Source organism: Papaver somniferum, chromosome 2, assembly GCF_003573695.1.
Source record: "Papaver somniferum cultivar HN1 chromosome 2, ASM357369v1, whole genome shotgun sequence".
NCBI lineage: Eukaryota > Viridiplantae > Streptophyta > Magnoliopsida > Ranunculales > Papaveraceae > Papaver > Papaver somniferum.
In genome coordinates, this window is record NC_039359.1 from 227,389 (window position 1) to 251,680 (window position 24,292).

Genomic DNA, 24,292 nt, shown 5'->3' on the forward strand with positions numbered 1-24,292 from the left:
AAAATGGCGATGGATTCTTACACAGGGAAAGAATCAAAGCTCAAATCCAAACAAAGAAATCAATCTATTTATGTTCCTCTCATAATCAATAATCAAGTGATTCGAGAGGAAACTCAAAGGTAACAACCTTTTTGTAAAATGTTTGAGTTTTAGAGAGTCTCAAAATCATGAATAAGATTTTGAGACTTCTCTCTACTCGCCCAATTTGACATTCAAATTCACTCAAAGAATTGAAGAAAATGAACTTACATGTTTGGTGCGTGGATATCTAGAAATCAAGAGAGCAGAGATTTGAAAAGAGATTTGTGAGACTGTTCACAGAATGAAGGGGTTTTTATAGGCATTAAGGAGCCGTTGGTAAAGGTTTGTAGGGTTTTCTTTTGAAAGCAAAAACGCGTCAAAAGCGAAATAAAAGCTGCAAACGTGTCTGTATTTTTTCAGAGGTTCAGAAACTTGTCTGTTGATCAGGAGCCGTCGATCTAAGTAAAATATTAAGGAAAAATCGGGACCATCGGATTCAGATCTAATTAAAAAATGGTATTTTTCCACCTCTATGCTTCCCCCAGGGTCCTTGTTACAGGCATTAAATTGACTTTACTGACCAGCTTTTGCAAGCTAAACCATTGCAAAAACCTACTGTTTCAAATACTAAAAAATGATCAAATAAATCAATCCATAAGTATCACAAAAGAGAAACTAAACATGAATTGAATTCCATCTCATCTGATTCAGTTTTACAGATATGCTCAACTCTAGTATAACTAGTTGTTTTAGCTTTCATCTCAACAGAAGACTTGCCAAAAGAAAAAAATGAACCAAATTACAAGACCCAAAGATGGTACAATCCCTCACTTCCATGGGGATGCCACGGTCAAGAGCAACTTCTTTCAACTGTCTCATTTTCTCAACAGCCACAACTGGTGCCCTAGCATTCTTACTCCGGATTTCCTTTCCTAAAGCATTTTCAACACCAGCCATTCTCACTGCACCCCCAGCAATAACCACCAGTACCAGGTCTAAGCATCACCTTTGCTGCCCCGTAATCTCCGTCAGCTCTGAAATGACATCAATCTTACATGTTACATAACCAAAGAACATAAAACCACAAAGACGAATGACAGCTTTAAGGTACACAAGGGTTTATAAGGCTTACACACCCCTTCTTTGTTGATTTCAAGGAGTCTCTTCAGCTATATTATGTATGTATGCATGCATCATCCAGTTAGTTTTCTCCCCATCATCCAGTTAGTCACTGAAGAACTGGAGACTACTTCTTGAACCAACATTGCGACTATCTGTATTTATTTCGCAATCCTCCTCAGCCTCCATCCCCAGTATCCAGTTTCAGAAGCTTCAATCTAGGTCATGAACCTCCAACCTTAGATAGGTCCCTCTCATTCTCCAAGCAGTTCTCCATCTCAGATGATAAAGGGAAAGGATCAATTGCACTTCTAACACCAGCTAAACGAAAATGACTAACACCAGCAATATGCACCTGGCATGGAACACCTCAAGTCAATTTGTTGAATAAAAGTGCATGTGAAGTTTGTACACTACCTGAGTTTTTTTACAAAAGAGGCATATCATTTCTGGTTAAATAAGTGATAACCAATGATAACCCAGTAGAACATATTAGGCATCAACATATACAGAACCAACATTATAAGCAAGTGAATAAATGCACATAAAAAAAAAAGAACAGAGAAAGAAAGAAACTTGAAGTGATGGTATGTGCATCCCATCATATACCTAGAAAGAAGAAACCACGAGGCAGAAAATCTAGTGGAAATACCCCAGTAGAAGACGTGCATCAAAGTTACTTAGGTTTGTTTCCCGGTAATTTTGTGTTCTCATTCACTGGTTCTACACATGCTTTTTGTGAGTGCTAACCAAGTTTCTAGATCCAAACCATGAAACATATCCATGCGACGTCTATTAATGATCTAACATGCAGATATCGTCTTCTTAAAAAAACTGACAGCAAAATCAAATACATTATGACAAGGTCACAGAACAAGAATAGGTTCATGAAGGAAATCTCTAGCTCCTGGAACGTCTAATGTCTCATGGTTGTAAGATATTAAAATATGACAAACTAGCATTAATTAACCTAATTTAAGAAAGTACCTTGGCTCCAGTCTTGATAACCATAGAGAGTTATGTTTCTACTGCAATTTGCATCCTTCTGCACTTAGAGTAACATCTTCAAAACGGTCTTCCCGCATTTTGTACCTGTTGTAATCATGGAGTGGATAAGAAACTGAGATAGTAAGCTCATCAGATTTAATGTAATGGCAAACATTATCAGTAAACGAGTAAATGTTATACGTTAGGCGCATGAATTACAAGAAGCAACTTTGAAAAAGAGAAGTTGTGATCAAGACCAGACTAACATTATCTCTAAACGGGTAAACGCATATTGTTGCTGCTTGACATATTTCAGTGCAGAAATGATCCTCTAGACATATTTCAGTGCAGAAATGATCCTCTAGACGCTACAGAAATGTTATAAGATGAAAATGGGTTGTTATTTTCACCATGTACACCTATCAAAACAACTATAAGTGCAGCTAGCATAATATGACTTACTACACTACAGATTCAATACACATCAATGTACCACATGGTATATTAATCAGCTTTCCATTTGATTAGTGTACATAATTATAGGAGGTTAAAAGGAGATTTAAGATTGCAATGTCTAGTGCAAAAAATGAAGGCCACTTACGCAATAATCTATCACTTAGCAGTTTGTTCTCCATGGCTGGCAGTTCTAGCTGGATGGAAAAAAGGATCTTTTCCGTTTTGGTAGATATCAAATATATGAATCGAGTATCTTCTAGCCAGCCTCTTGCAGTCGTTAACCGCTTTAGGATCCAATGTCTCCAACTCTTTCACAGACTTCTGTACGTCACCTTTGCAGTCCTCACCCATTATAAACTTGGCCAAAGTAGTCCACCTGTTAAGAGAAAATATCAATCTAGGCCAAAAGTGTATGAAAATGGAAAACTAAGAAAAGATACTACTGTTGATTCTTCTCAATTCCATTTTGTACTTCGAATTAATTATGCACATTTTGTTGTCTGGCTTTCTAGCCCTTTTCTCACCATTCACATGACAACTACAGATATGAAATCTTGGAAGGCAGCAAATTTTTATCTGACAATCATGAAAAAACTCGACCACTAAACTTTCCTGGTCCACCCAACTCTGTTGATAATTGATATACAAAGTCCATAGTCACTGCAGATATCTAAATTTAATATTGATGAGGGAGGTAGTGTCAATGCCATTTATATTTATAACCACAAGTCTGCAGTTGAGAGAATGTGCTATATTTTTACTGGGATATGACAAAAGGGCAAATGTATGATATTGCCATTTCCCCTCGACATACTTTGATTCCTAGGAATAAAGATAAGTTTTCAGACGTTGTGATATACAAGTAATAAAGAAAACGGTAGATGTATGATCTGGTCATTTCCCCCTGACCGCCAAGGTGAGAGCATACTTCCCAAATAACGGAGGGATTGCATCATTCATATGATATGGCTATTTGAGATGTTTATCAAATAACCTATTAATTTCGCAGCAGAATATGAAAAGGGTCCATGAAGTTGATTGAACAATTGAACATTGACTGCAAATAAATGCAACAAGCTTACGAATTCTTGCGCATTGAACAGGCCAATGCACTGTCACTGAAAAACAGTAATTTCACGCAGTTTCAAACATAATGGAATTGAAAATGAAGGAAAAGTGTAAAGTGTGAAGAATTCTTAATGTACCTGAGTATGTCACTGTGATAGTACAACCCCGCTGATATTTCAGCCTCGGATATTTTCTGTCGATAGAGAGCACAAACAGCTTTCATACAGAGCTCAGGATCCTCTTCAAATGAAGAAAGCAATTCATGCTCAGATATCCATTCCATTTCGTCTTTGTAATCCATAGGGTCATCAAGAGAAGTTTTTGAATAAACAAAATTATTAGAATCTTCTGGCTCGCCAGACAGTTTTTGAGATGATGATCCATGTTGAGATGCTCTCTCTTCCAAACAGCCCCAATCCTTCCCTTCTTCGACGTCATATACATTCGGCACCTTTCTTTGGTTTCAAACTCATACAAATGAGAATCCTTGTTCCCTCCACTGCTGGATTTAGCATTAGGTTCACTCATGTTGTTTTTATCTTTTGGCATCTCACCACTAATTTCATTCTGCAAAACCTGCACTTGAGACTCAATTTTTTCAGAATTACACAACTCTTCACATCTCAATATGGAACTTTCATTTCCATTCCTCAGGACTAGGCTCTCCAAATTAGAAAGGCGAGACGCTTCACATCTCATTGTCGAATATTCAATTTCCATCCTCATGACTAGCAGCAGTCTTTGTGGTTTCGACCCTGGAGTTCAGTGCACTCAACTTTCTTCTTCTCAAGCTCCACTATCATTTTCTCGAGCTCCAATTCCTTCTTCTCGAGCTCAACTTTCTTCTCCACTTTTATCTTCTCAAGCTCCAATTCCTTCTTCTCCAGCTCCACAGACAATTCAATACACTTAGTCTTATAATGGTCCAGATTCTCCAATTCAACCACAGGTTCACTAATTCCTGTTGATGATTTCAGTTCTCCAGACCTTTCCGTTCTTTCGACTTTCTTCCTCTTTGCCCCAGCTTTGGCAGAACCATCCCCTACAATCCTATCAGCTGGATAGAAAAAAAAAACGATTAGTTAGACATTACAGTGACAGACTGATAGTTACTCCTTTTAAGAACTAATTCATAGAGGAGTTTACCAAATGAAACTAAGAAATTTCTCAATTATTGAAACATGTATGCAAATGCAACCAAAGGGGAGAAGTTATTTATGTAAGAATTACTCACAGTCTCAGTTATAATTCGTAGCTGGTTGATTACTTGTTTCATCACCTTCCGACACCATCTTCCTCCGTGTTTCGAGGCCCTAGTTTCCCTAATTGCTGTCAATGATTTTAGTTGTCCGGAAATTCTTTCAGACTTTTTTCCTCTTTGCACCAATTTTGGCAGAACTAGCACCTAGAACTCTATCAGGTGCATTAAAAAATCTCAGTTAGTTACATTGCAGTGACTAATTCATAAGGGGGTTCAACAGATTAAACTAGGAAATTTCTCAGCAAACGAAACGAGAAGGAGGGAATGTATGTTTAGAGTTACTCACAGGTGGTGGTAGGATTACTAGTAGATGGTTGGTCCGTCAGAAGCTGGCGCTTCCTTGGCCGTACTCCTTTCTTCTAATCATATATATCGTACACATTCACTCCTTTTTAATAATCACAATAATCATAATCTCCAAATTATTTTCGTTCTTGGTTTCTCGTCGTACTCCTTTCTTCTGCCCAAGAAGGATTTTCACTCGGGCATCACCACCACAGTTAACTTCCCCTTATTTTTACTTTGCAGAATAAACACCACATCAACTGAATCAGCTGTAAAGCGTGATAAAGATATGCAACACCACTAGCCACCAATCAAAGTAAAGCGTGATAAAGATAAGAGTTACTTTAACAATATTTTGGACTGTTAAGGGGGTAGCTGAAAATCATCCACGCATGATAATTATGGGGTATGTTTTCCTCACTCTGACCATAATCAAACACCGCATCATTCTTACAGATTAGTGGCCTTATTAAATATATTACCATAACAAGCTCTGCATTATACTCCCTCCGTCCCTATTATATAGGCGGAGAAGGAGAAATCTCTTCGATTAAGAAATTGTTTGGTTTTCATAAATTTTCATTTTTTTTCCTGTTTTTACCCCTTGTCTTATTCTCACTCAATGTAGTCAATTTCGTCCATACCGGCCGAAATATCGGCGATATTACCGGTATCGGACACTGAGCGATACGGAAATCCCGATATCGCAAAACGATTTTTGTGCCGATAATACCGTCCGATACGGTAAATACAGTACACCGATAATATCGTATTATCGGCGATATTTGTCATTTGCTGTAATTTCTGAGGGCATTTTCGGGATTATAAGAGAAGGGAAGAGATTTAATCCCTAAATCCCATCGATACGCAAAGGGTAGAGAGTTGATTTTACAAATTTCGTTGCAGGTTCTTCTTCTCTATTTTAATGGCGAGATTCAGTTGATTCTATCTTAACAAGAGGTTAGTTTTGATCATTAATCGATTATGTCAATCTATGTCAACTATTTCAAATGGATTATGTCAATCTTTGTTCATATTTTGGTGTATTTTAGGGTTTTTAAGAAGACTATTGGAATGTAATTTGGTTTTGATCATTAACAAATACTGGTAGTCTGGTACCCAAAACTGATGCTAGATTTTTGCAATTTAGGTCCAAGGGAAGATACATCTTATATGCATATCCAGCAAAGGCAAAGTCGCTGAAGAAACATCAAAACAGTTCATCTAGCAACTGGGTATTAAAATAGATAGCTCCATGTCTTTACAGATTACAACGATTTTAATTTTTGTGTACTGATTTTCACTGCTTATATATTAATCCCAAAGAAGCTACAGTTGTGTGATAATATTCTTTCTATATTGTCTTTCTTGCTTGGTTCAGGTCTATTTACATACTTATTGCACTTTTGTTTTGTTTGTTTCTGTTTTAGGGATTTGGATTTGAATTTTCTGTTTTACTTATTGCTACTGATTTCCTTAAGATTGGTTGTTGATGGAAATGTTGAGGTTTAATCTGTTGTGTTGTTGATGGAAATGTTGAGGTTTAATTTGTTGTGTTGTTGATGATAGTATTAGTATGTAGTTGCATACATTATCAGTCTGTTCCTGGGATTTAATTTGTTTTATTTCTGTTGTAGGTTGTGATTATGGATTCTTCTAATGCATCAAATTCAAATACGGCAAACACTACCTGTGATTTATTGCCCTCTTCTTCGGCTACTCAAACTAAAGATCCAGCATGGGAATGGGGTGAACGCCAAGACCTAGCAAATCAAAATATAATTACTTGTTTGTTATGTAAGAAATTAATTCGTGGTGGTGGAATTACTAGGCTTAAGGAGCATCTTTTACATATTAAAGGGAATGTTTCTTCATGTCCAAATGTGTCCATTGATATTATGAACAAAGTTGGTCTGGTGAATTCTGTAAAGAGGACCAAAAAAGCTCATAAGGATAACATTGATTTAGCGTATCGGCGTGCAAACAACTCAGATGAAGCCTCTGATGCTGATACCGATGTTGAAGAACAAGAAGTTGAAATTGATGGCAATATGGGCAGTCGTGGTGCTGGTGCTGGTGCTAGTGCTGGTGTGGGTGCTAGTCAACTAGTTTCTCAGAATCAGACAAAGAGAAAGAGGATAAGCCAAAGTAATAGTAGAGGTCCAATTGATTTATATATGAAGACAGACCACAAAAAAACTCAACAGGCCACTCTTGAAAGAGACTCAGCTGTGAAAGAGAAGTTAATGAAGACTGCATGGAAATGCATTTCAGCTTGGATGACTGAGAATTCAGTATCATTTAACACTGTTCGTTGCCCAAGTTTCAAAGAAATGATATATGCAATAGGCGACTATGGGAAAGGTAAGCAGTTGTGATATGCTCAGTTGATTTTAGCTATAATACGTGCTTTAATCTGTTCTTCTTATCGTATATTCATTTGGTTTACTTTTGCTTTTTATGTTGTTTTTTGTTAGCTATGCCCCCACCATCTTACCATCAGATTCGTACGAATCTTTTCAAGGACCGGTTAGTAGAAATGAAGAAATTTGTTGATACATTTAGGGAACATTGGAAGAGGTTTGGATGTTCTATCATGTCTGATGGCTGGACAGATGGGAAAAAGCGACATCTTATTAACTTTTTGGTGAATTGTCCGAAAGGGACAGTTTTTTTGAAGTCTGTGGATGCGTCAAACAGAACCAATGATGCTGATTTTATACGTGGGCTTGTAAAGGAGGTAATTAACGATGTTGGGGAAGAAAATATAGTTCAGTTCATTACCGATAATGGTTCAAATTTTAAAAAGGCAGGGAAAGATTTAATGCTTGAATACCCAATATGTTTTGGACTCCTTGTGGTGCTCATTGTGTTCAGTTGATGCTAGAAGAACTTGGTGGCAAGCTTCCACGAATCAAGACAGCCGTCATTCTAGGTAAGAGACTCGTTACATATATTTATGCTCATTTTCAAGTATTAAGCTTAATGAGGGAGATGATCGGTGGTGAATTACATAGGTCTACAAAGACTAGATTTGCAACTCAGTACTACACACTAGAAAGTCTTGCAAAGTATAAAACCCATTTGCAAATAATGTTTGTGAATGATAAGTGGTTGAAAATGAGGTTTGCAAAAGAAACTATGGGAATTAATGTACTTAAAATTGTCACAAGCAGTACATTTTGGGAAGATGTTGATTATTCTTGTAGAGTGCTAAAGCCTTTGGTTAAGGTTGTAAGGTTAGTGGATATCGAGCGCAAACCTACAATGCCTTGTTTTTATGAAGCAATGAGGATAGCAAGGGAGAAACTCGAGGAGAATTTCAGTCAAGATGATAGTACTTGGGCTGTAATTAAGGCTATCTTTGATAAAAGATGGAAGAATAACTTCAATCATGCTCTACATTGTGCTGCATATTATTTAAATCCTTCCATATTCTACAAAGTCCCTGCTCATCTAATGGATAATGATCTTAAGTACATAGAAATCAAAAGGGGACTTCATACAGCAATGCAAAGGCTTATTCCCAATGAAGAAGATCTTGAGAAAGCTACAACTGAATTGAGAGACTACAGTGATGCTAACGGGATCTTGGGAACTCCGGTTTGCAAAAAAAGAAGATATAAAGATCAACCTCGTAAGTTTGTTTGTTATGTAAGTTGAAGGTTTGATTACATCTGTGTTACCTATGCATTTGTATAATTATTTTGTCCGTGTTTATGACAGATGATTGGTGGATTACATATGGAGGAATCGATACCCCAAACCTACAAAAATTTGCAATAAGGGTATTGAGTCTTACTTGTTCTGCTTCCCCGTGTGAGCGAAACTGGAGCACATTTCAGAATGTAAGTATTCTAATCTTGTTGAGTCTTACTTGCACTGATTATTTTTCATGTATTACCATTTTCCTGTAAGGGTATTTAGACCATATGTATGCCTGTAATTCAGTTTCCTGAGGTGCCGCGACACACCAAGTTGTAGTTAATGTGTAATGTGTTAACATTGTATACCACTATATGAGCAAGAGTAGGGCATTTTTCATTGTTCCATATGATGTCATGTGCTAATGATCCAAATCAGTCTATGACCCAAAATCAAAATGATCATGGTATTGTTCTCTGTGCTGCCATCGCTACCTTTGATGGACCGGTGGTGAGTCAATCTAAACCTGTCTTCTCCTTTTCCCTGCATTTAGGGTCGCTAAATACTAAGTTATGTTCCAACACACTTGATTTATATTTGGCTTTTCTATTTGGTTCAATTTATAATGATGAACATCAAGATTCAATCTGTTTGATGTGTTTCATTTCATTTACTTATTATCCTTTCGTCTTTCAGTTGCATTCAAAGAAGCGAAATCGCATAAAGCAACAAAAATTGAATGATAGCGTCTTTATTCAATACAACAAGAAATTGGAACGTCGATACAAAGAAATCAGTGAATATAATGATGATCCGAAAGCTCATGATCCCATTTTTCTGGATGAGCGTGATGACAATGATGAATGGTTGGCTTTAGAGAATTTGGATGACTTGGTTGTACAAGGAGATAATGTTATTTTGGATGATTTGCAAGATATTGTTGGTGAAAAAGGTATGCCAGTTGTTGGTAAAAGTGCTTGTATCTCCCGACGCAAATCTACTTATCCAACTGACTCTGAATATAGTGGATATGATACTGATGACTTGATGTTGGACTCTAATTATGGACTACTTGGTGGAGATGATGGAGCTACGGAAGATTATGATATCTATGATGAATCGAATGATTTTGATTAAAATTGTAATGTCCATGTTTAATTATGTTTCCAGATTGTGAACTTTAAAGTTGTGAATTCTCCCATTTTTCCAATTTGAACTTCATACGACGACTCTTATGTTTTGAATGAACTTGTTTGTTTTTCTAAAATTGATGCATTTTAATGTTGTATAATTTTGTGTGAAACAATATAAATTATAGATATAAATTTAGAACCGATATCTCCCCGATATTTGAAACCGAGATCTCCCCGATACAATGTTGTACCAGTGTACCGGTCCTCAGCCGAGACAAACCGGTATCCGATATTGACTACATTGTTCTCACTACAATTTCCCATACAATATAAATGAGGGGTATGTACGTCAAAAGTCTTCTTGGAATTGGAATTCCGCCTATTTAGTGGGACTAGAAAAATCCAATATTCCGCCTATATAATAGGGACGGAGGGAGTAGTTTCATATGTGGGACATAGGTTGCATATTATCAAAGGTCTGATAGTTTTATAAGGCAGTTTGGATAGATGATCGTGGGAAGCAGGCCAGAAGCTTGTACCTTATACAGGTTATAGAGCATCACCAAATGATCTGTACTTGAATCAGTGATCTTCACACCACGTCGTACAAGCCGCCTCTGAGCAGGGTCTTCCTGAGACTCTTGAACAAAGAGAAGTCAGAAATGGGCACGGAATTCTACAATCCATAATTTTTAGCCAACAAAGTCCAGATTAGGAAATAACCTTTTTGAAAGAATCCTTGTTAACAGGAACAGCACTGTCGCATGGTTTGGAGAAGCGAGGAGCCACAACTTGACCCATAACAGGCATGAAAAAAAAATCCATGGGACGAATTCTCTTCTCAAATGTGCAACTAGCAATCCCCTCTCTTTTTACCACCTGCCCAATGCCAATAACTTTAGAAATGCAAAATAAAACTAAACAGGAATGCTCTGAGATCCCCATACAACAAAAACAGACCAACCAAACGAACAGTTCCTGCCAACTCTATCACACCAGACAGCCATGGAAAACGTAGAAATCATGCAGCATACATTTGACTTTGTGTATGAAAGACCACAGAAGTCCTATTTTTTTGTAAATTCAAGTATCATCATTAAAGCAAATGGACGGCAACCTGTGGTTCTATATTCTAGATACACATCAGAAACCATATTCGCACTCAGTACTAGATACAGAAAAGAGGATTTTGTTTTCAAACTTGGCACAAACCTCATTGATCTTCCCCCAAATTCCACTCCGAGTGCGAACAGGCGGACCTTTAAATTGAGCAACATCAATATCTGATGAGAACTTGATCAGAGCAGTCATACTTAAAAGGATTTTACACGGTTTTCCTTTCAACTTGATTTCCTTCATTATCTTCAAGTCATGCTTTGGGGCAAGAACAACAGCTTTTTCCCTAATCAGAAATGCTTCCTGATTCAAAATGCAACCCTTTGAGCAAACAATATGGACATAAAAATGACTAGTATCTATTTGAAAGGGAAGAAACAACAATATATACCACAACTAAAAGGGACTAGTATCCATTTAACCAAGAACAGATAAAGTCTCTGCAAATGCATTTTTTTTCCTGATCTTTTGGGGAAACAAGGACTAGTTGTATGAACTTAGACATAAGGTCCTTTAAATTAGAACAGTGATGAAATACCGTTTTTGGTTGCCATACAAATTAAACAAGTATAAAGTTCAGTGGAATACACCAGACCTTGTTACTCTGCACAATGCAATTCTGGTTAGGGGAGGAACAAGAGGACTCCAAAACATCGCAAGACAATGCTCATGTTCGGGAGTGTAACCGAGAAATTGACGCTGAATATTGTCGCTTTCGCTGGCATACATAGGTTTCATCTGGTAACGTCTCCAACCAGCTGAAACGGTGATAGAGTTTCCTGACTTCAAAAGTTTCATATACCAGTTATGTTGCTTAAGTCTCGCCTGGAAGAAAAACACGGATAAAAGTTATCATAGAAGCGGACAAACAGAGTTCAGTTAAGTTAACAGGAAAAACATCTCACTATTAATTCATATTCAAATATCAAACTGTGGCCCTTTCATTTTCATATCAAGGCATTTAACTAATATTAGTAAGTGAAAGTTTTCTAATCTGTGACATAAACAACATGCTTTGAATTGGAAACATAAATTAGAGAAGGCATTTTCCTCGTCAAGACTGATACCTCCAACAAGAATAGGATGACAAGGATTGAAATTTTCAACCATCCCAAAAGGATTGCCATGAACCTCCAACCTTAGATAGGTCCCTGTTCTGAAACTCTCATTCTCCAAGCAGGTTAACTTAACAAAATCATTTTCCTTCTCCATCTCAGATATTAAAGGGAAAGGATCAGTTTCCCTTCTAACACCAGCTAAACGAAAATCACCAACACCAGCAATATGCACCTGGCATGGAACACCTCAAGTCAATTTGTTGAATAAAAGGGCATGTGAAGTTTGTGCACTTCCTGAATTTTTTAAAAAAGAGGCGTCTAAGATACAACAAACTGTCATTTCAGGTTAAATAAATGATAACCTAGTAGAACATATTAAGCATCAACATATACAGGACCAGCATTACAAGCAAGTGAATAGATGCAGACCAAAAAAAATATGTGCTGCCCGTCATATACCTAGAAAGAAGAAACCACGAGGCAGAAATCTAGTGGAAATATCACAGTTGAAGACGTGCATCAAAGTTACTCAGGTTTGTTTCCCTGTAATTTTTGCGTTCTCACTCACTGGTTTTAGACATGCTTTTTGTGAGTGCTAACCAAGTTTCTAGATCCAAACCATGAAACATATCCATGCGACGTCTATTAATGATCTAACAAGCAGATATCGTCTTCTTAAAAAAAAAACTGACAGCAAAAACAAATACATTATCACAAGGCCACAGAACAAGAATAGGTTCATGAAGGAAATGAGAAACTAGCATTAAATAACCTAGTTTAAGGAAGTACCTTAGCTCCAGTCTTAATATTACAACCTCGAAGATAACCATAGAGAGTTATGTTTCTACTTCAATTTGCATCCTTCTTCACTTTTTCTAGAGGAATAACATCTTTGAAACGGTCAACCAGCAAATAAGGATGTGCCGCTCGCCACGAAGAGCATCGATATGTCTTCTGCCAGTTTCTGTACTTCACGCATTTTGTACCTGTTGTAATCGTGGAGAGGATAAGAAACTGAGATAGTAAGCTCGTCAGATTTAATGTAAGGGAAATCATTATCTCTAAACGAGTAAATGCTATAAGATAGGCGCATGAATTACAAGAAGCAACTTTGCAAAAGAAACTTACAAGTTGTGAACAAGACCAGACAAATTGTATATTGTTGCTGCTTGACATATTTCAGTGCGGAATTGATCCTCTAGACGTTTTATGGTTTCATTGAGTTTTGTTTCATCTTCGAACTCGTCAAGATGTGTAAGGACACCCATAACCTTTGGAAAGCCATGAACTTGTAGAAGGTTAAGAAACTCGAACGTTTCCTGAAATCAACAAAAGCAATTAGATCTCCTGCTTGTACATAAACATGAATGTAGTTTGTAAACATAATATAGATTAACACACCGCTTCAAACCCATAACTTGCATCAACAAGTAACAACACAGCATTCGCATACTTAGCAGCATCGACCATGGCATTAATATCGTCAGGGCACTCCACAAACTGCAGCCTCGCTTTCTTACCTACGAAACAAGATGTCTTAAGACATTATGAATAGTTACGGTAAATAAATCATTAAGCAAAGCAAAGCAACATTACAAAAACCTGTTACAATGGAGATGGGTCCTCGGATGTCATCCATGATAGCAGGGACTTCCCAACCTACAATAATTGACAATTAACAACTTAATTATGGAACTAAAAAAAACACAAAAATCATAAAGAATTTCGAATTAATGACATCAGGAGGTCCTTGAACAAGAACAATATAAGGTGGCGTCATCAATTTGTAGTGTTTGGTCTGGATATAAGTTGCTATCCCCCAATCGTCGTCTTCACACTTGTTTTGTTTTTGATCTCTATATATATATCGAAAGATGGATGATGAATTTCAGAAGATTCATTTGACGACACCCTAGAAAAAAAGAATAAAAACAATATTACTGGTTACGAATAGAAACCAAATCCAACTTCGTAAATTGAGAAAAGGAGAAGAAAAAGATTTACCTCTAGAGTAATTTGTTCTTCGTTTTTTTTTCTTTTTTGTAGACTGATGATGTTCCGCGGTTAGGTTTTAGATTGGACACAGACGGCGGGAAGAAAAAAACCCTTTGTTCAGTGGAATAAGAACTCGAAAGAGAATATTTACAAAGAGATTTGGAGTTTTACTGTAAAATGTTGGGATCGTTACTTTTGAGACGGAGAGAGAGGGTGGTGTCTCCAAGAGAAGCAAACAAAGAGACGGCAGGCAGGGGTTAACCCGGTGGATAGGATGAACTGGTTTGGCTGAAACCAAAGCCCCCTTGAATCGGATGACTCAGGCTCACACTTTGCGTCGTAAGCAATGTAGTCAATTTCGTCCATACCGGCCGAAATATCGGCGATATTACCGGTATCGGACACTGAGCGATACGGAAATCCCGATATCGCAAAACGATTTTTGTGCCGATAATACCGTCCGATACGGTAAATACAGTACACCGATAATATCGTATTATCGGCGATATTTGTCATTTGCTGTAATTTCTGAGGGCATTTTCGGGATTATAAGAGAAGGGAAGAGATTTAATCCCTAAATCCCATCGATACGCAAAGGGTAGAGAGTTGATTTTACAAATTTCGTTGCAGGTTCTTCTTCTCTATTTTAATGGCGAGATTCAGTTGATTCTATCTTAACAAGAGGTTAGTTTTGATCATTAATCGATTATGTCAATCTATGTCAACTATTTCAAATGGATTATGTCAATCTTTGTTCATATTTTGGTGTATTTTAGGGTTTTTAAGAAGACTATTGGAATGTAATTTGGTTTTGATCATTAACAAATACTGGTAGTCTGGTACCCAAAACTGATGCTAGATTTTTGCAATTTAGGTCCAAGGGAAGATACATCTTATATGCATATCCAGCAAAGGCAAAGTCGCTGAAGAAACATCAAAACAGTTCATCTAGCAACTGGGTATTAAAATAGATAGCTCCATGTCTTTACAGATTACAACGATTTTAATTTTTGTGTACTGATTTTCACTGCTTATATATTAATCCCAAAGAAGCTACAGTTGTGTGATAATATTCTTTCTATATTGTCTTTCTTGCTTGGTTCAGGTCTATTTACATACTTATTGTACTTTTGTTTTGTTTGTTTCTGTTTTAGGGATTTGGATTTGAATTTTCTGTTTTACTTATTGCTACTGATTTCCTTAAGATTGGTTGTTGATGGAAATGTTGAGGTTTAATCTGTTGTGTTGTTGATGGAAATGTTGAGGTTTAATTTGTTGTGTTGTTGATGATAGTATTAGTATGTAGTTGCATACATTATCAGTCTGTTCCTGGGATTTAATTTGTTTTATTTCTGTTGTAGGTTGTGATTATGGATTCTTCTAATGCATCAAATTCAAATACGGCAAACACTACCTGTGATTTATTGCCCTCTTCTTCGGCTACTCAAACTAAAGATCCAGCATGGGAATGGGGTGAACGCCAAGACCTAGCAAATCAAAATATAATTACTTGTTTGTTATGTAAGAAATTAATTCGTGGTGGTGGAATTACTAGGCTTAAGGAGCATCTTTTACATATTAAAGGGAATGTTTCTTCATGTCCAAATGTGTCCATTGATATTATGAACAAAGTTGGTCTGGTGAATTCTGTAAAGAGGACCAAAAAAGCTCATAAGGATAACATTGATTTAGCGTATCGGCGTGCAAACAACTCAGATGAAGCCTCTGATGCTGATACCGATGTTGAAGAACAAGAAGTTGAAATTGATGGCAATATGGGCAGTCGTGGTGCTGGTGCTGGTGCTAGTGCTGGTGTGGGTGCTAGTCAACTAGTTTCTCAGAATCAGACAAAGAGAAAGAGGATAAGCCAAAGTAATAGTAGAGGTCCAATTGATTTATATATGAAGACAGACCACAAAAAAACTCAACAGGCCACTCTTGAAAGAGACTCAGCTGTGAAAGAGAAGTTAATGAAGACTGCATGGAAATGCATTTCAGCTTGGATGACTAAGAATTCAGTATCATTTAACACTGTTCGTTGCCCAAGTTTCAAAGAAATGATATATGCAATAGGCGACTATGGGAAAGGTAAGCAGTTGTGATATGCTCAGTTGATTTTAGCTATAATACGTGCTTTAATCTGTTCTTCTTATCGTATATTCATTTGGTTTACTTTTGCTTTTTATGTTGTTTTTTGTTAGCTATGCCCCCACCATCTTACCATCAGATTCGTACGAATCTTTTCAAGGACCGGTTAGTAGAAATGAAGAAATTTGTTGATACATTTAGGGAACATTGGAAGAGGTTTGGATGTTCTATCATGTCTGATGGCTGGACAGATGGGAAAAAGCGACATCTTATTAACTTTTTGGTGAATTTTCCGAAAGGGACAGTTTTTTTGAAGTCTGTGGATGCGTCAAACAGAACCAATGATGCTGATTTTATACGTGGGCTTGTAAAGGAGGTAATTAACGATGTTGGGGAAGAAAATATAGTTCAGTTCATTACCGATAATGGTTCAAATTTTAAAAAGGCAGGGAAAGATTTAATGCTTGAATACCCAAATATGTTTTGGACTCCTTGTGGTGCTCATTGTGTTCGGTTGATGCTAGAAGAACTTGGTGGCAAGCTTCCACGAATCAAGACAGCCGTCATTCTAGGTAAGAGACTCGTTACATATATTTATGCTCATTTTCAAGTATTAATCTTAATGAGGGAGATGATCGGTGGTGAATTACATAGGTCTACAAAGACTAGATTTGCAACTCAGTACTACACACTAGAAAGTCTTGCAAAGAATAAAACCCATTTGCAAATAATGTTTGTGAATGATAAGTGGTTGAAAATGAGGTTTGCAAAAGAAACTATGGGAATTAATGTACTTAAAATTGTCACAAGCAGTACATTTTGGGAAGATGTTGATTATTCTTGTAGAGTGCTAAAGCCTTTGGTTAAGGTTGTAAGGTTAGTGGATATCGAGCGCAAACCTACAATGCCTTGTTTTTATGAAGCAATGAGGATAGCAAGGGAGAAACTCGAGGAGAATTTCAGTCAAGATGATAGTACTTGGGCTGTAATTAAGGCTATCTTTGATAAAAGATGGAAGAATAACTTCAATCATGCTCTACATTGTGCTGCATATTATTTAAATCCTTCCATATTCTACAAAGTCCCTGCTCATCTAATGGATAATGATCTTAAGTACATAGAAATCAAAAGGGGACTTCATACAGCAATGCAAAGGCTTATTCCCAATGAAGAAGATCTTGAGAAAGCTACAACTGAATTGAGAGACTACAGTGATGCTAACGGGATCTTGGGAACTCCGGTTTGCAAAAAAAGAAGATATAAAGATCAACCTCGTAAGTTTGTTTGTTATGTAAGTTGAAGGTTTGATTACATCTGTGTTACCTATGCATTTGTATAATTATTTTGTCCGTGTTTATGACAGATGATTGGTGGATTACATATGGAGGAATCGATACCCCAAACCTACAAAAATTTGCAATAAGGGTATTGAGTCTTACTTGTTCTGCTTCCCCGTGTGAGCGAAACTGGAGCACATTTCAGAATGTAAGTATTCTAATCTTGTTGAGTCTTACTTGCACTGATTATTTTTCATGTATTACCATTTTCCTGTAAGGGTATTTAGACCATATGTATGCCTGTAATTCAGTTTCCTGAGGTGCCGCGACACACCAAGTTGTAGTTAATGTGTAATGTGTTAACATTGTATACCACTATATGAGCAAGAGTAGGGCATTTTTCATTGTTCCATATGATGTCATGTGCTAATGATCCAAATCAGTCTATGACCCAAAATCAAAATGATCATGGTATTGTTCTCTGTGCTGCCATCGCTACCTTTGATGGACCGGTGGTGAGTCAATCTAAACCTGTCTTCTCCTTTTCCCTGCATTTAGGGTCGCTAAATACTAAGTTATGTTCCAACACACTTGATTTATATTTGGCTTTTCTATTTGGTTCAATTTATAATGATGAACATCAAGATTCAATCTGTTTGATGTGTTTCATTTCATTTACTTATTATCCTTTCGTCTTTCAGTTGCATTCAAAGAAGCGAAATCGCATAAAGCAACAAAAATTGAATGATAGCGTCTTTATTCAATACAACAAGAAATTGGAACGTCGATACAAAGAAATCAGTGAATATAATGATGATCCGAAAGCTCATGATCCCATTTTTCTGGATGAGCGTGATGACAATGATGAATGGTTGGCTTTAGAGAATTTGGATGACTTGGTTGTACAAGGAGATAATGTTATTTTGGATGATTTGCAAGATATTGTTGGTGAAAAAGGTATGCCAGTTGTTGGTAAAAGTGCTTGTATCTCCCGACGCAAATCTACTTATCCAACTGACTCTGAATATAGTGGATATGATACTGATGACTTGATGTTGGACTCTAATTATGGACTACTTGGTGGAGATGATGGAGCTACGGAAGATTATGATATCTATGATGAATCGAATGATTTTGATTAAAATTGTAATGTCCATGTTTAATTATGTTTCCAGATTGTGAACTTTAAAGTTGTGAATTCTCCCATTTTTCCAATTTGAACTTCATACGACGACTCTTATGTTTTGAATGAACTTGTTTGTTTTTCTAAAATTGATGCATTTTAATGTTGTATAATTTTGTGTGAAACAATATAAATTATAGATATAAATTTAGAACCGATATCTCCCCGATATTTGAAACCGAGATCTCCCCGATACAATGTTGTACCAGTGTACCGGTCCTCAGCCGAGACAAACCGGTATCCGATATTGACTACATTGGTCATAAGACAATTTTTTGATCATTATACATTGGCAAATGATTTTCAAAGGATCACGATAACATGAATTGTTGTCGCATTTGCTTAAATGGTTTCATAGAGGTAATGCTGATACTTCAATTCAAAGTTTTGCTTCGGAGTATAGATTAAATGATTTGTCAGACATAATTGAAAGCCAAGTTCTACTCTGCAATCATCTAGTTTCCTATGAAGTACATCAGTAAAAATAATATCATATATTAAATCTTAGAGTTGATGCAATCTTTAGCAGCTTTCAATCCTCCAATCCTAGTTTTCTTGTATCAAAGTTGTATTGAGTCATTTTATTTCGTACAGAGGCATCATTGCCTCTTAAAGTGGTTAAGCTTATATTTCTTCAATGATTTAGTATTTAGAATAAGTCCAAACTTCACTTGGTAGCCTCTAGAGTCTAAGAGTAGTCCTTCCACCATACCTCGATATCTTTGTCCTATTGGAAGACTTTAGCTTTCTCATGGAATTGTGGGCTTGCGAGCAAACATCTGACCTGGTCTAGTGTTAGTTTGTGCACGTTTTGTTTTTAGATTACATCAATCACAGTAATCATTAGTATTGTTTATTGTAATTACTTTGTATGCTTTAATCAACTTCTTGTTTTGCTTAACTCTTAAACTATCTGTAATTATTTTTCATGGGTGTTGGGATGAGCCCTTTCATGTTTCTTTGAAAGAAATTTATGTTGGAGTGCAATGCAAATTTGTTCAAAAGAATATAATCTTCATTAATGGTGTTCTGAACATTTAATCAGGTAACCAAATCCCAATTCATATATGTGTTTGCAGTGCAAAATTGTCCATTGCATCTGAAGAAATATGAAACCTTGGAATTCTTTTCTCTGTTATAATTTAGGATGTCTTCTAATTTCTTCTTGTTTGGTTTACGTTTTAGCAGAATCCCATTGACAACTATGAGTTTTGGATATATTGAGAGCTTAATGCAGTCCTCAGAAAAGAATTCAAGAAGCAAGTGAGTAGCTGATATTCAGAAACAAGTTTAAGAACTCTCACTAACATTGGATGATTTACCAATCTTGCTTAGAACTTGAAGCATAAAATTGCCTTAAATAGAGTGGAATCTTTAACAAAACAATCGAAAATGAAAAGTGCTGGTTGCCATCTCCGGATGTTTCTGAACCAGAGCATTTAGGGAGATCTTCCTGATGAGCAACTAATCGAAGTGCTGCAGTGGTATGCTAAGCTTAAAAAACATCTAGGTCGTTAAGAGAACCACTGTCCACTTCTTCATAGGTCGTTGTTTCAAGTTGTTGTAATACTCTGTTATTGGAATCTTAAGAAGACTAGCGATCCCAGTATCCGTAGCTGTCCTTCCACTAAACAGTGGAATTTTACATACAAATTCAGGAGTATATATAGAAATCTCTGAAGATCAGTTGCATAATAATTATTATTATTATCTTTCTACATCGATACTACAAAATCTGCTGCAAAATCCTTTGGCTACAACAACAGAACTGAACCCCATTATTATTTATCATCTTTAATACGTAAACAAAAAAATTATTCTAATGATTTTGAGTTTTGTGGTACAGCGCCCCTCACTCGTGACCTACCCTACCCTAAGTAAGATGAGAGGTGTACGTCAATTTTAGCACACGACTCCCAACTACCGCTGTCAAATCCTTTGGCTCGCCTTTTCTTAAATGAAACTTGATTGCCGCCGCCATTGTTTAACGTGATTTCTGACTACCAGAATAAAACACCATTGTTTTGGAACTGAACACGTACATTGAAAGCGTTCTGATAAACAGACTGACATAAATGGCATAGGGAATGCGCTAGTTCCCAATATCGACCTGAACCATGCGCATGGTAAGGGTGTTATTAGGTTTATCTCAATTTCAAGTTACAAAAACTCTCTTCCCAGGCTCGATAATACCACCGAAATTATCATACCAGTCTCTTTAAAGTTCACAAATTTCAAACGTCTGTAACTAGGCGTAAAAAAATTGGTCAGGCTTTTGCCGCTTGTATATGAACGAAGATCTCAATCATGTTGACCTCTTCCGGAACTGGAATCTTCAAAACTTAATGCTCATAAACTGTTTGGGTTTAGCATGATTTTGATCCAAGTTCAAACCAGAATGAATCAAACACATTTGGAACAATTATTCATGCATCACCTTTCCATAACTCGGTGGGAAGTCTAAGTTTATGCTTGCTTCTTCAGATCTTACTATAGGGTCAAAATTAGAAGGTACTTCGTGTGTTTTGCTAAATATTGTTATAAACTTATGGACTAGTTGCAAAAATAATTAGAGAAAAAAGAAATTTTATGATTTAATAATTGTTAAAATTAAATTAATAAGAAAATCTCCGCATTAGATTTGACTAGACACCTTGCCAAGTACTATGTCGATAGCTCATCGAGATTGAATCAGGACTCCTAGCTAGTCCCCCTAACCTCATAGGCCGTAGCCAATGTCTTTTTTATTACCTCGATGCACTTTCAACTTTAGTTTAAATTTCACAAAATATTATCAATTAAGTTTCTTTACATCTATAAATTAAATTTTGTAAAAACTAAAATTGACAAGAGAAAAAAAATAGTTAATTTTTTTTCTCACAATCTTTTTTCTCTAGTTTGTCGTCTTTACTATTCACCTAAATATAGCTCCACAACAGTAATAAAATCTAACCAAAATGATTACGGAGTATTTCGACCCTGCAAGGAGTCTAACCATAACTACAGATCTCAGTTGTTTAAGTCTCAACTACATTCTAGTACGAAGTATGATAGTAGGTGATGAGTGCCAAATATTGTATATATTTATCTCTTTTTGTTGGCAATTTAACTCATCTTGTATGCATTAATTCTACATTTTATCCCATATTCTGTATTTTCATTGTTTTCAAGAATAAATATTTTTATTAATTAATTTTGCATTTTTAGGTAGTAAATAAAGTTCGGATGAGTCGCGGAGCGAAAAGAGCAGAAAAGTAGTGAAAAGCCGGGAGAAATTACGCAAGGAAGCCGCGAAGAATGGTGCGCACAACCTCATTTTCTACACACAAAAGCGCCTCCGTTCTCAGCCATCAGATCATTTCTCAGAAGCATCCGACGGTCGCTCCTTCATAGATCATCAAAATCTGATGTCCCTGCCGAGCACCACAGCGCTGAAATTCCAAGCCTTCAGATTAGATGGTAGTTGAATCCAACGGTCGCTCCCTTGCTGTGCATCGAAGTTTGATATCTCCGCCTAACACTACAACACCTAACTCCATCTGGCATCGTTGATTTCGTTGTATCAAAAAATCTGACGGTCGCTACAAGCTTCACTTCACATCACCGTCCGATCTACCTACCAGCTTCGCATCCAATGACTCAGCGTCGCAGAACATCAAATTTGATGAAGCCGCCTCACACTCTAGCAACCGAACCTATACCACCTACCCAAACACCCCCTTCTCCCAAACAGTCGAGCCATCTCCTCCACCACCCCCCTCTGCAGAGCCATCACCCTGCAACTGCCGCACCACCATCATCACCACCAACTCCACTGCCACCACCACTCCTCCACCATCATCACCCCATCACCCAACAACCAATACCATCTGTTCCCTTCTCCTTAGCCACCTATTTTCTCAATTTTTGCACGTTCTCTATCAGAAACCCTAGGCGTGCAAAATTGGTAAATTAGGTTGAGCTAGAGTGAAATTGAAGGCATGGAGTGATACAGGAGAGTCAGAGAAAGGATGGGTCGACGTCAATTTGACGATTAGGTGAGCTAATTTCACTGTTGGAATTTGGGGATTTTTCTATAAACCCTAATTTTATAATTTTGAGAAATTTGGGTCTGTGACTATAAATAGCCTTATGTGTGTGTTGTAATAGTTATGCTTGGAATATCCAGCATCCAGGACTTTCATGTCCTGTTAAATGATAATGTGTTCTGCTTAATATTGTTTCCTGTTAATTGTTATGCTCCTGTTATGTTTGTTATGTTATGCTATATCCTGTTGTGTTCTGTGTGTGATTGTATTATCCATGTTATGTTTGTCTTAATTAGTTTGTGTGTTTGTTTCTACACATGAGCTTGTAAGTCCCCTGTTTAACTCACATGTTCTTATTCTGAGTTTTGATGCTTGACAACCATGAGGACTCTTAACTGCAACATGTTCTAATTCCCCACTAGGGTGAGAGAACAACTGAACCATGATGGTTAGCTATTAGGATGGTTTTTGCTGAGCTTAAAATAGCTTAGGCTAGTTAGACTCCTAAGTGCCCAACTGATTTGTGATTAGTGGTGCTGTAAGAAGACCACTAATGCTAGGGGTCAGTGGTGGCTCTAAGGAATTAATTAGCTACATTAGTTAGTAAACCACTGCCTAGTTAGTCTGTGATTGGTTGTGCCTTAAACAGACAGCCAATACTAGGGGTTAGCTAAGGCTGTAAGGTTGGTTAACTAGATATTTGACAAGAACTTAACCTAGGTGAACTGGCTAGGTAAAGGAAACTCTCATCCATCTCCCTGCACTTCCCATCCACAATTTCTTTTCTATGTTTGTTCTGTTAGCTTCACCACAACCCTGCCCTTGGCCTTAGGCCTTGGTTCATTCTTGTTTTGTTTTGCTTTTGTTTTGTTTTTGCTGTTTAGTTCTTCCATTGCTTTTGCCTTGTTGTTTCTTCCCTGCCCTGCAACTCTGTTGCTTCTCTGGTTTGCTTCCAATTTGGCCTAGAGCCACTGTTTACCACTCCTTGTGCTGCTGTTGCTGTTGCACTTGCCCTGCAGCACTTCTCCTTTTGCTGTTGCTGTTGGCCTTGCTGTGCAGCTCTTGCTCCTGCTGCTGCTACTACCTGGTGTGCAGCTGCCCTACTGCTGCTACTGGTGCCTGCTGCTTCTTTGCCTCTGCCAAGCCTGCTGCCAAGCTGCTGCCACTTCTTCTCCTGCAGCTGCTGTGCAGAACTTGCTGCTCCTGCAGCCAAGCAAAGGCCAATCCAACTGAGCCCAATTCACTTCAGTGAAGCCTAAGACCCAGTCCTCAGTAACCAAGCCCAGTTTCTAAAACCAAAAGCCCAGAGCACAACTTGGGCTCATCAGAAGACCAAAACCAAAGCCCAAGTTCATTATTAAGGCCCAATCCAATTCAGGCTTAATCAAAAGCCTAAGTTTAAGGCCTAAGCCCATTTGCATTTCAAAGACTAACTGAGCTCAAGCTCAGTTCATTTTATTGTGAACAAACCCATTAGTACTCAAGCCCAATTTAAGCCAAAAGGCTTCTAAGCCCAAAGCAAATCTAGGAACCCAATTAGCTAAATCACTTCCAAAACACACCCGATCTCTG

General features: G+C 37.2%; 5 protein-coding genes across 5 annotated transcripts; 3 read left to right on the forward strand and 2 right to left on the reverse strand.

The window, feature by feature from the left end:
* Positions 1-2,739: 2,739 nt before the first annotated feature.
* Positions 2,740-5,989, reverse strand: LOC113350578. The gene is made up of 5 exons (XM_026594724.1): positions 5,866-5,989; positions 4,423-4,708; positions 3,789-4,106; positions 3,666-3,701; positions 2,740-2,959 (listed from the first exon to the last, which is right to left on the reverse strand). Exons 1-5 carry the CDS (start codon positions 5,987-5,989, stop codon positions 2,740-2,742), a joined length of 984 nt encoding a protein of 327 aa, XP_026450509.1.
* Positions 5,808-8,078, forward strand: LOC113350579. Its single transcript, XM_026594725.1, has 4 exons — positions 5,808-6,157; positions 6,348-6,432; positions 6,835-7,561; positions 7,675-8,078. Exons 3-4 carry the CDS (start codon positions 6,844-6,846, stop codon positions 8,076-8,078), a joined length of 1,122 nt encoding a protein of 373 aa, XP_026450510.1. The 5' UTR covers positions 5,808-6,157; positions 6,348-6,432; positions 6,835-6,843.
* A 104-nt stretch (positions 8,079-8,182) lies between these two features.
* LOC113350580 lies at positions 8,183-9,979 on the forward strand. Its single transcript, XM_026594726.1, has 3 exons — positions 8,183-8,834; positions 8,924-9,045; positions 9,539-9,979. The coding sequence occupies exons 1-3, from the start codon at positions 8,183-8,185 to the stop codon at positions 9,977-9,979; spliced, it is 1,215 nt and encodes a 404-aa protein (XP_026450511.1).
* Positions 9,980-13,273: 3,294 nt separating this feature from the next.
* On the reverse strand, positions 13,274-14,309 carry LOC113346623 (ribosome biogenesis protein BMS1 homolog). Its single transcript, XM_026590087.1, has 4 exons — positions 14,154-14,309; positions 13,752-14,061; positions 13,551-13,669; positions 13,274-13,468 (listed from the first exon to the last, which is right to left on the reverse strand). Exons 2-4 carry the CDS (start codon positions 13,786-13,788, stop codon positions 13,274-13,276), a joined length of 351 nt encoding a protein of 116 aa, XP_026445872.1. The 5' UTR covers positions 13,789-14,061; positions 14,154-14,309.
* Positions 14,310-14,501: 192 nt separating this feature from the next.
* On the forward strand, positions 14,502-18,651 carry LOC113350582. Its single transcript, XM_026594727.1, has 6 exons — positions 14,502-14,828; positions 15,019-15,103; positions 15,506-16,232; positions 16,346-17,506; positions 17,596-17,717; positions 18,211-18,651. The coding sequence occupies exons 3-6, from the start codon at positions 15,515-15,517 to the stop codon at positions 18,649-18,651; spliced, it is 2,442 nt and encodes an 813-aa protein (XP_026450512.1). The 5' UTR covers positions 14,502-14,828; positions 15,019-15,103; positions 15,506-15,514.
* Positions 18,652-24,292: the final 5,641 nt, after the last annotated feature.

Bases quoted from the DNA above. Each gene is read 5' to 3' on its own strand.
- LOC113346623 (XM_026590087.1), bottom strand. From the start codon at position 13,788: ATGGATGACATCCGAGGACCCATCTCCATTGTAACAG. The intron at 13,670-13,751 runs GTTTTTGTAATG...CTTGTTTCGTAG, and splicing joins ACCCATCTCCATTGTAACAG to GTAAGAAAGCGAGGCTGCAG. The intron at 13,469-13,550 runs GTGTGTTAATCT...TGTTGATTTCAG, and splicing joins CAAGTTATGGGTTTGAAGCG to GAAACGTTCGAGTTTCTTAA.
- LOC113350580 (XM_026594726.1), top strand. From the start codon at position 8,183: ATGAGGGAGATGATCGGTGGTGAATTACATAGGTCTACAAAGACTAGA. The intron at 8,835-8,923 runs GTAAGTTTGTTT...TGTTTATGACAG, and splicing joins AAGATATAAAGATCAACCTC to ATGATTGGTGGATTACATAT. The intron at 9,046-9,538 runs GTAAGTATTCTA...TTCGTCTTTCAG, and splicing joins ACTGGAGCACATTTCAGAAT to TTGCATTCAAAGAAGCGAAA.
- LOC113350579 (XM_026594725.1), top strand. From the start codon at position 6,844: ATGGATTCTTCTAATGCATCAAATTCAAATACGGCAAACACTACCTGT. The intron at 7,562-7,674 runs GTAAGCAGTTGT...GTTTTTTGTTAG, and splicing joins AATAGGCGACTATGGGAAAG to CTATGCCCCCACCATCTTAC.
- LOC113350578 (XM_026594724.1), bottom strand. From the start codon at position 5,989: ATGACAAATATCGCCGATAATACGATATTATCGGTGTACTGTATTTAC. The intron at 4,107-4,422 runs GTGCACTGAACT...TTGAAACCAAAG, and splicing joins CTTGAGAAGAAGAAAGTTGA to AAAGGTGCCGAATGTATATG. The intron at 3,702-3,788 runs GTACATTAAGAA...ACTGTTTTTCAG, and splicing joins TATCACAGTGACATACTCAG to TGACAGTGCATTGGCCTGTT.
- LOC113350582 (XM_026594727.1), top strand. From the start codon at position 15,515: ATGGATTCTTCTAATGCATCAAATTCAAATACGGCAAACACTACCTGT. The intron at 16,233-16,345 runs GTAAGCAGTTGT...GTTTTTTGTTAG, and splicing joins AATAGGCGACTATGGGAAAG to CTATGCCCCCACCATCTTAC. The intron at 17,718-18,210 runs GTAAGTATTCTA...TTCGTCTTTCAG, and splicing joins ACTGGAGCACATTTCAGAAT to TTGCATTCAAAGAAGCGAAA.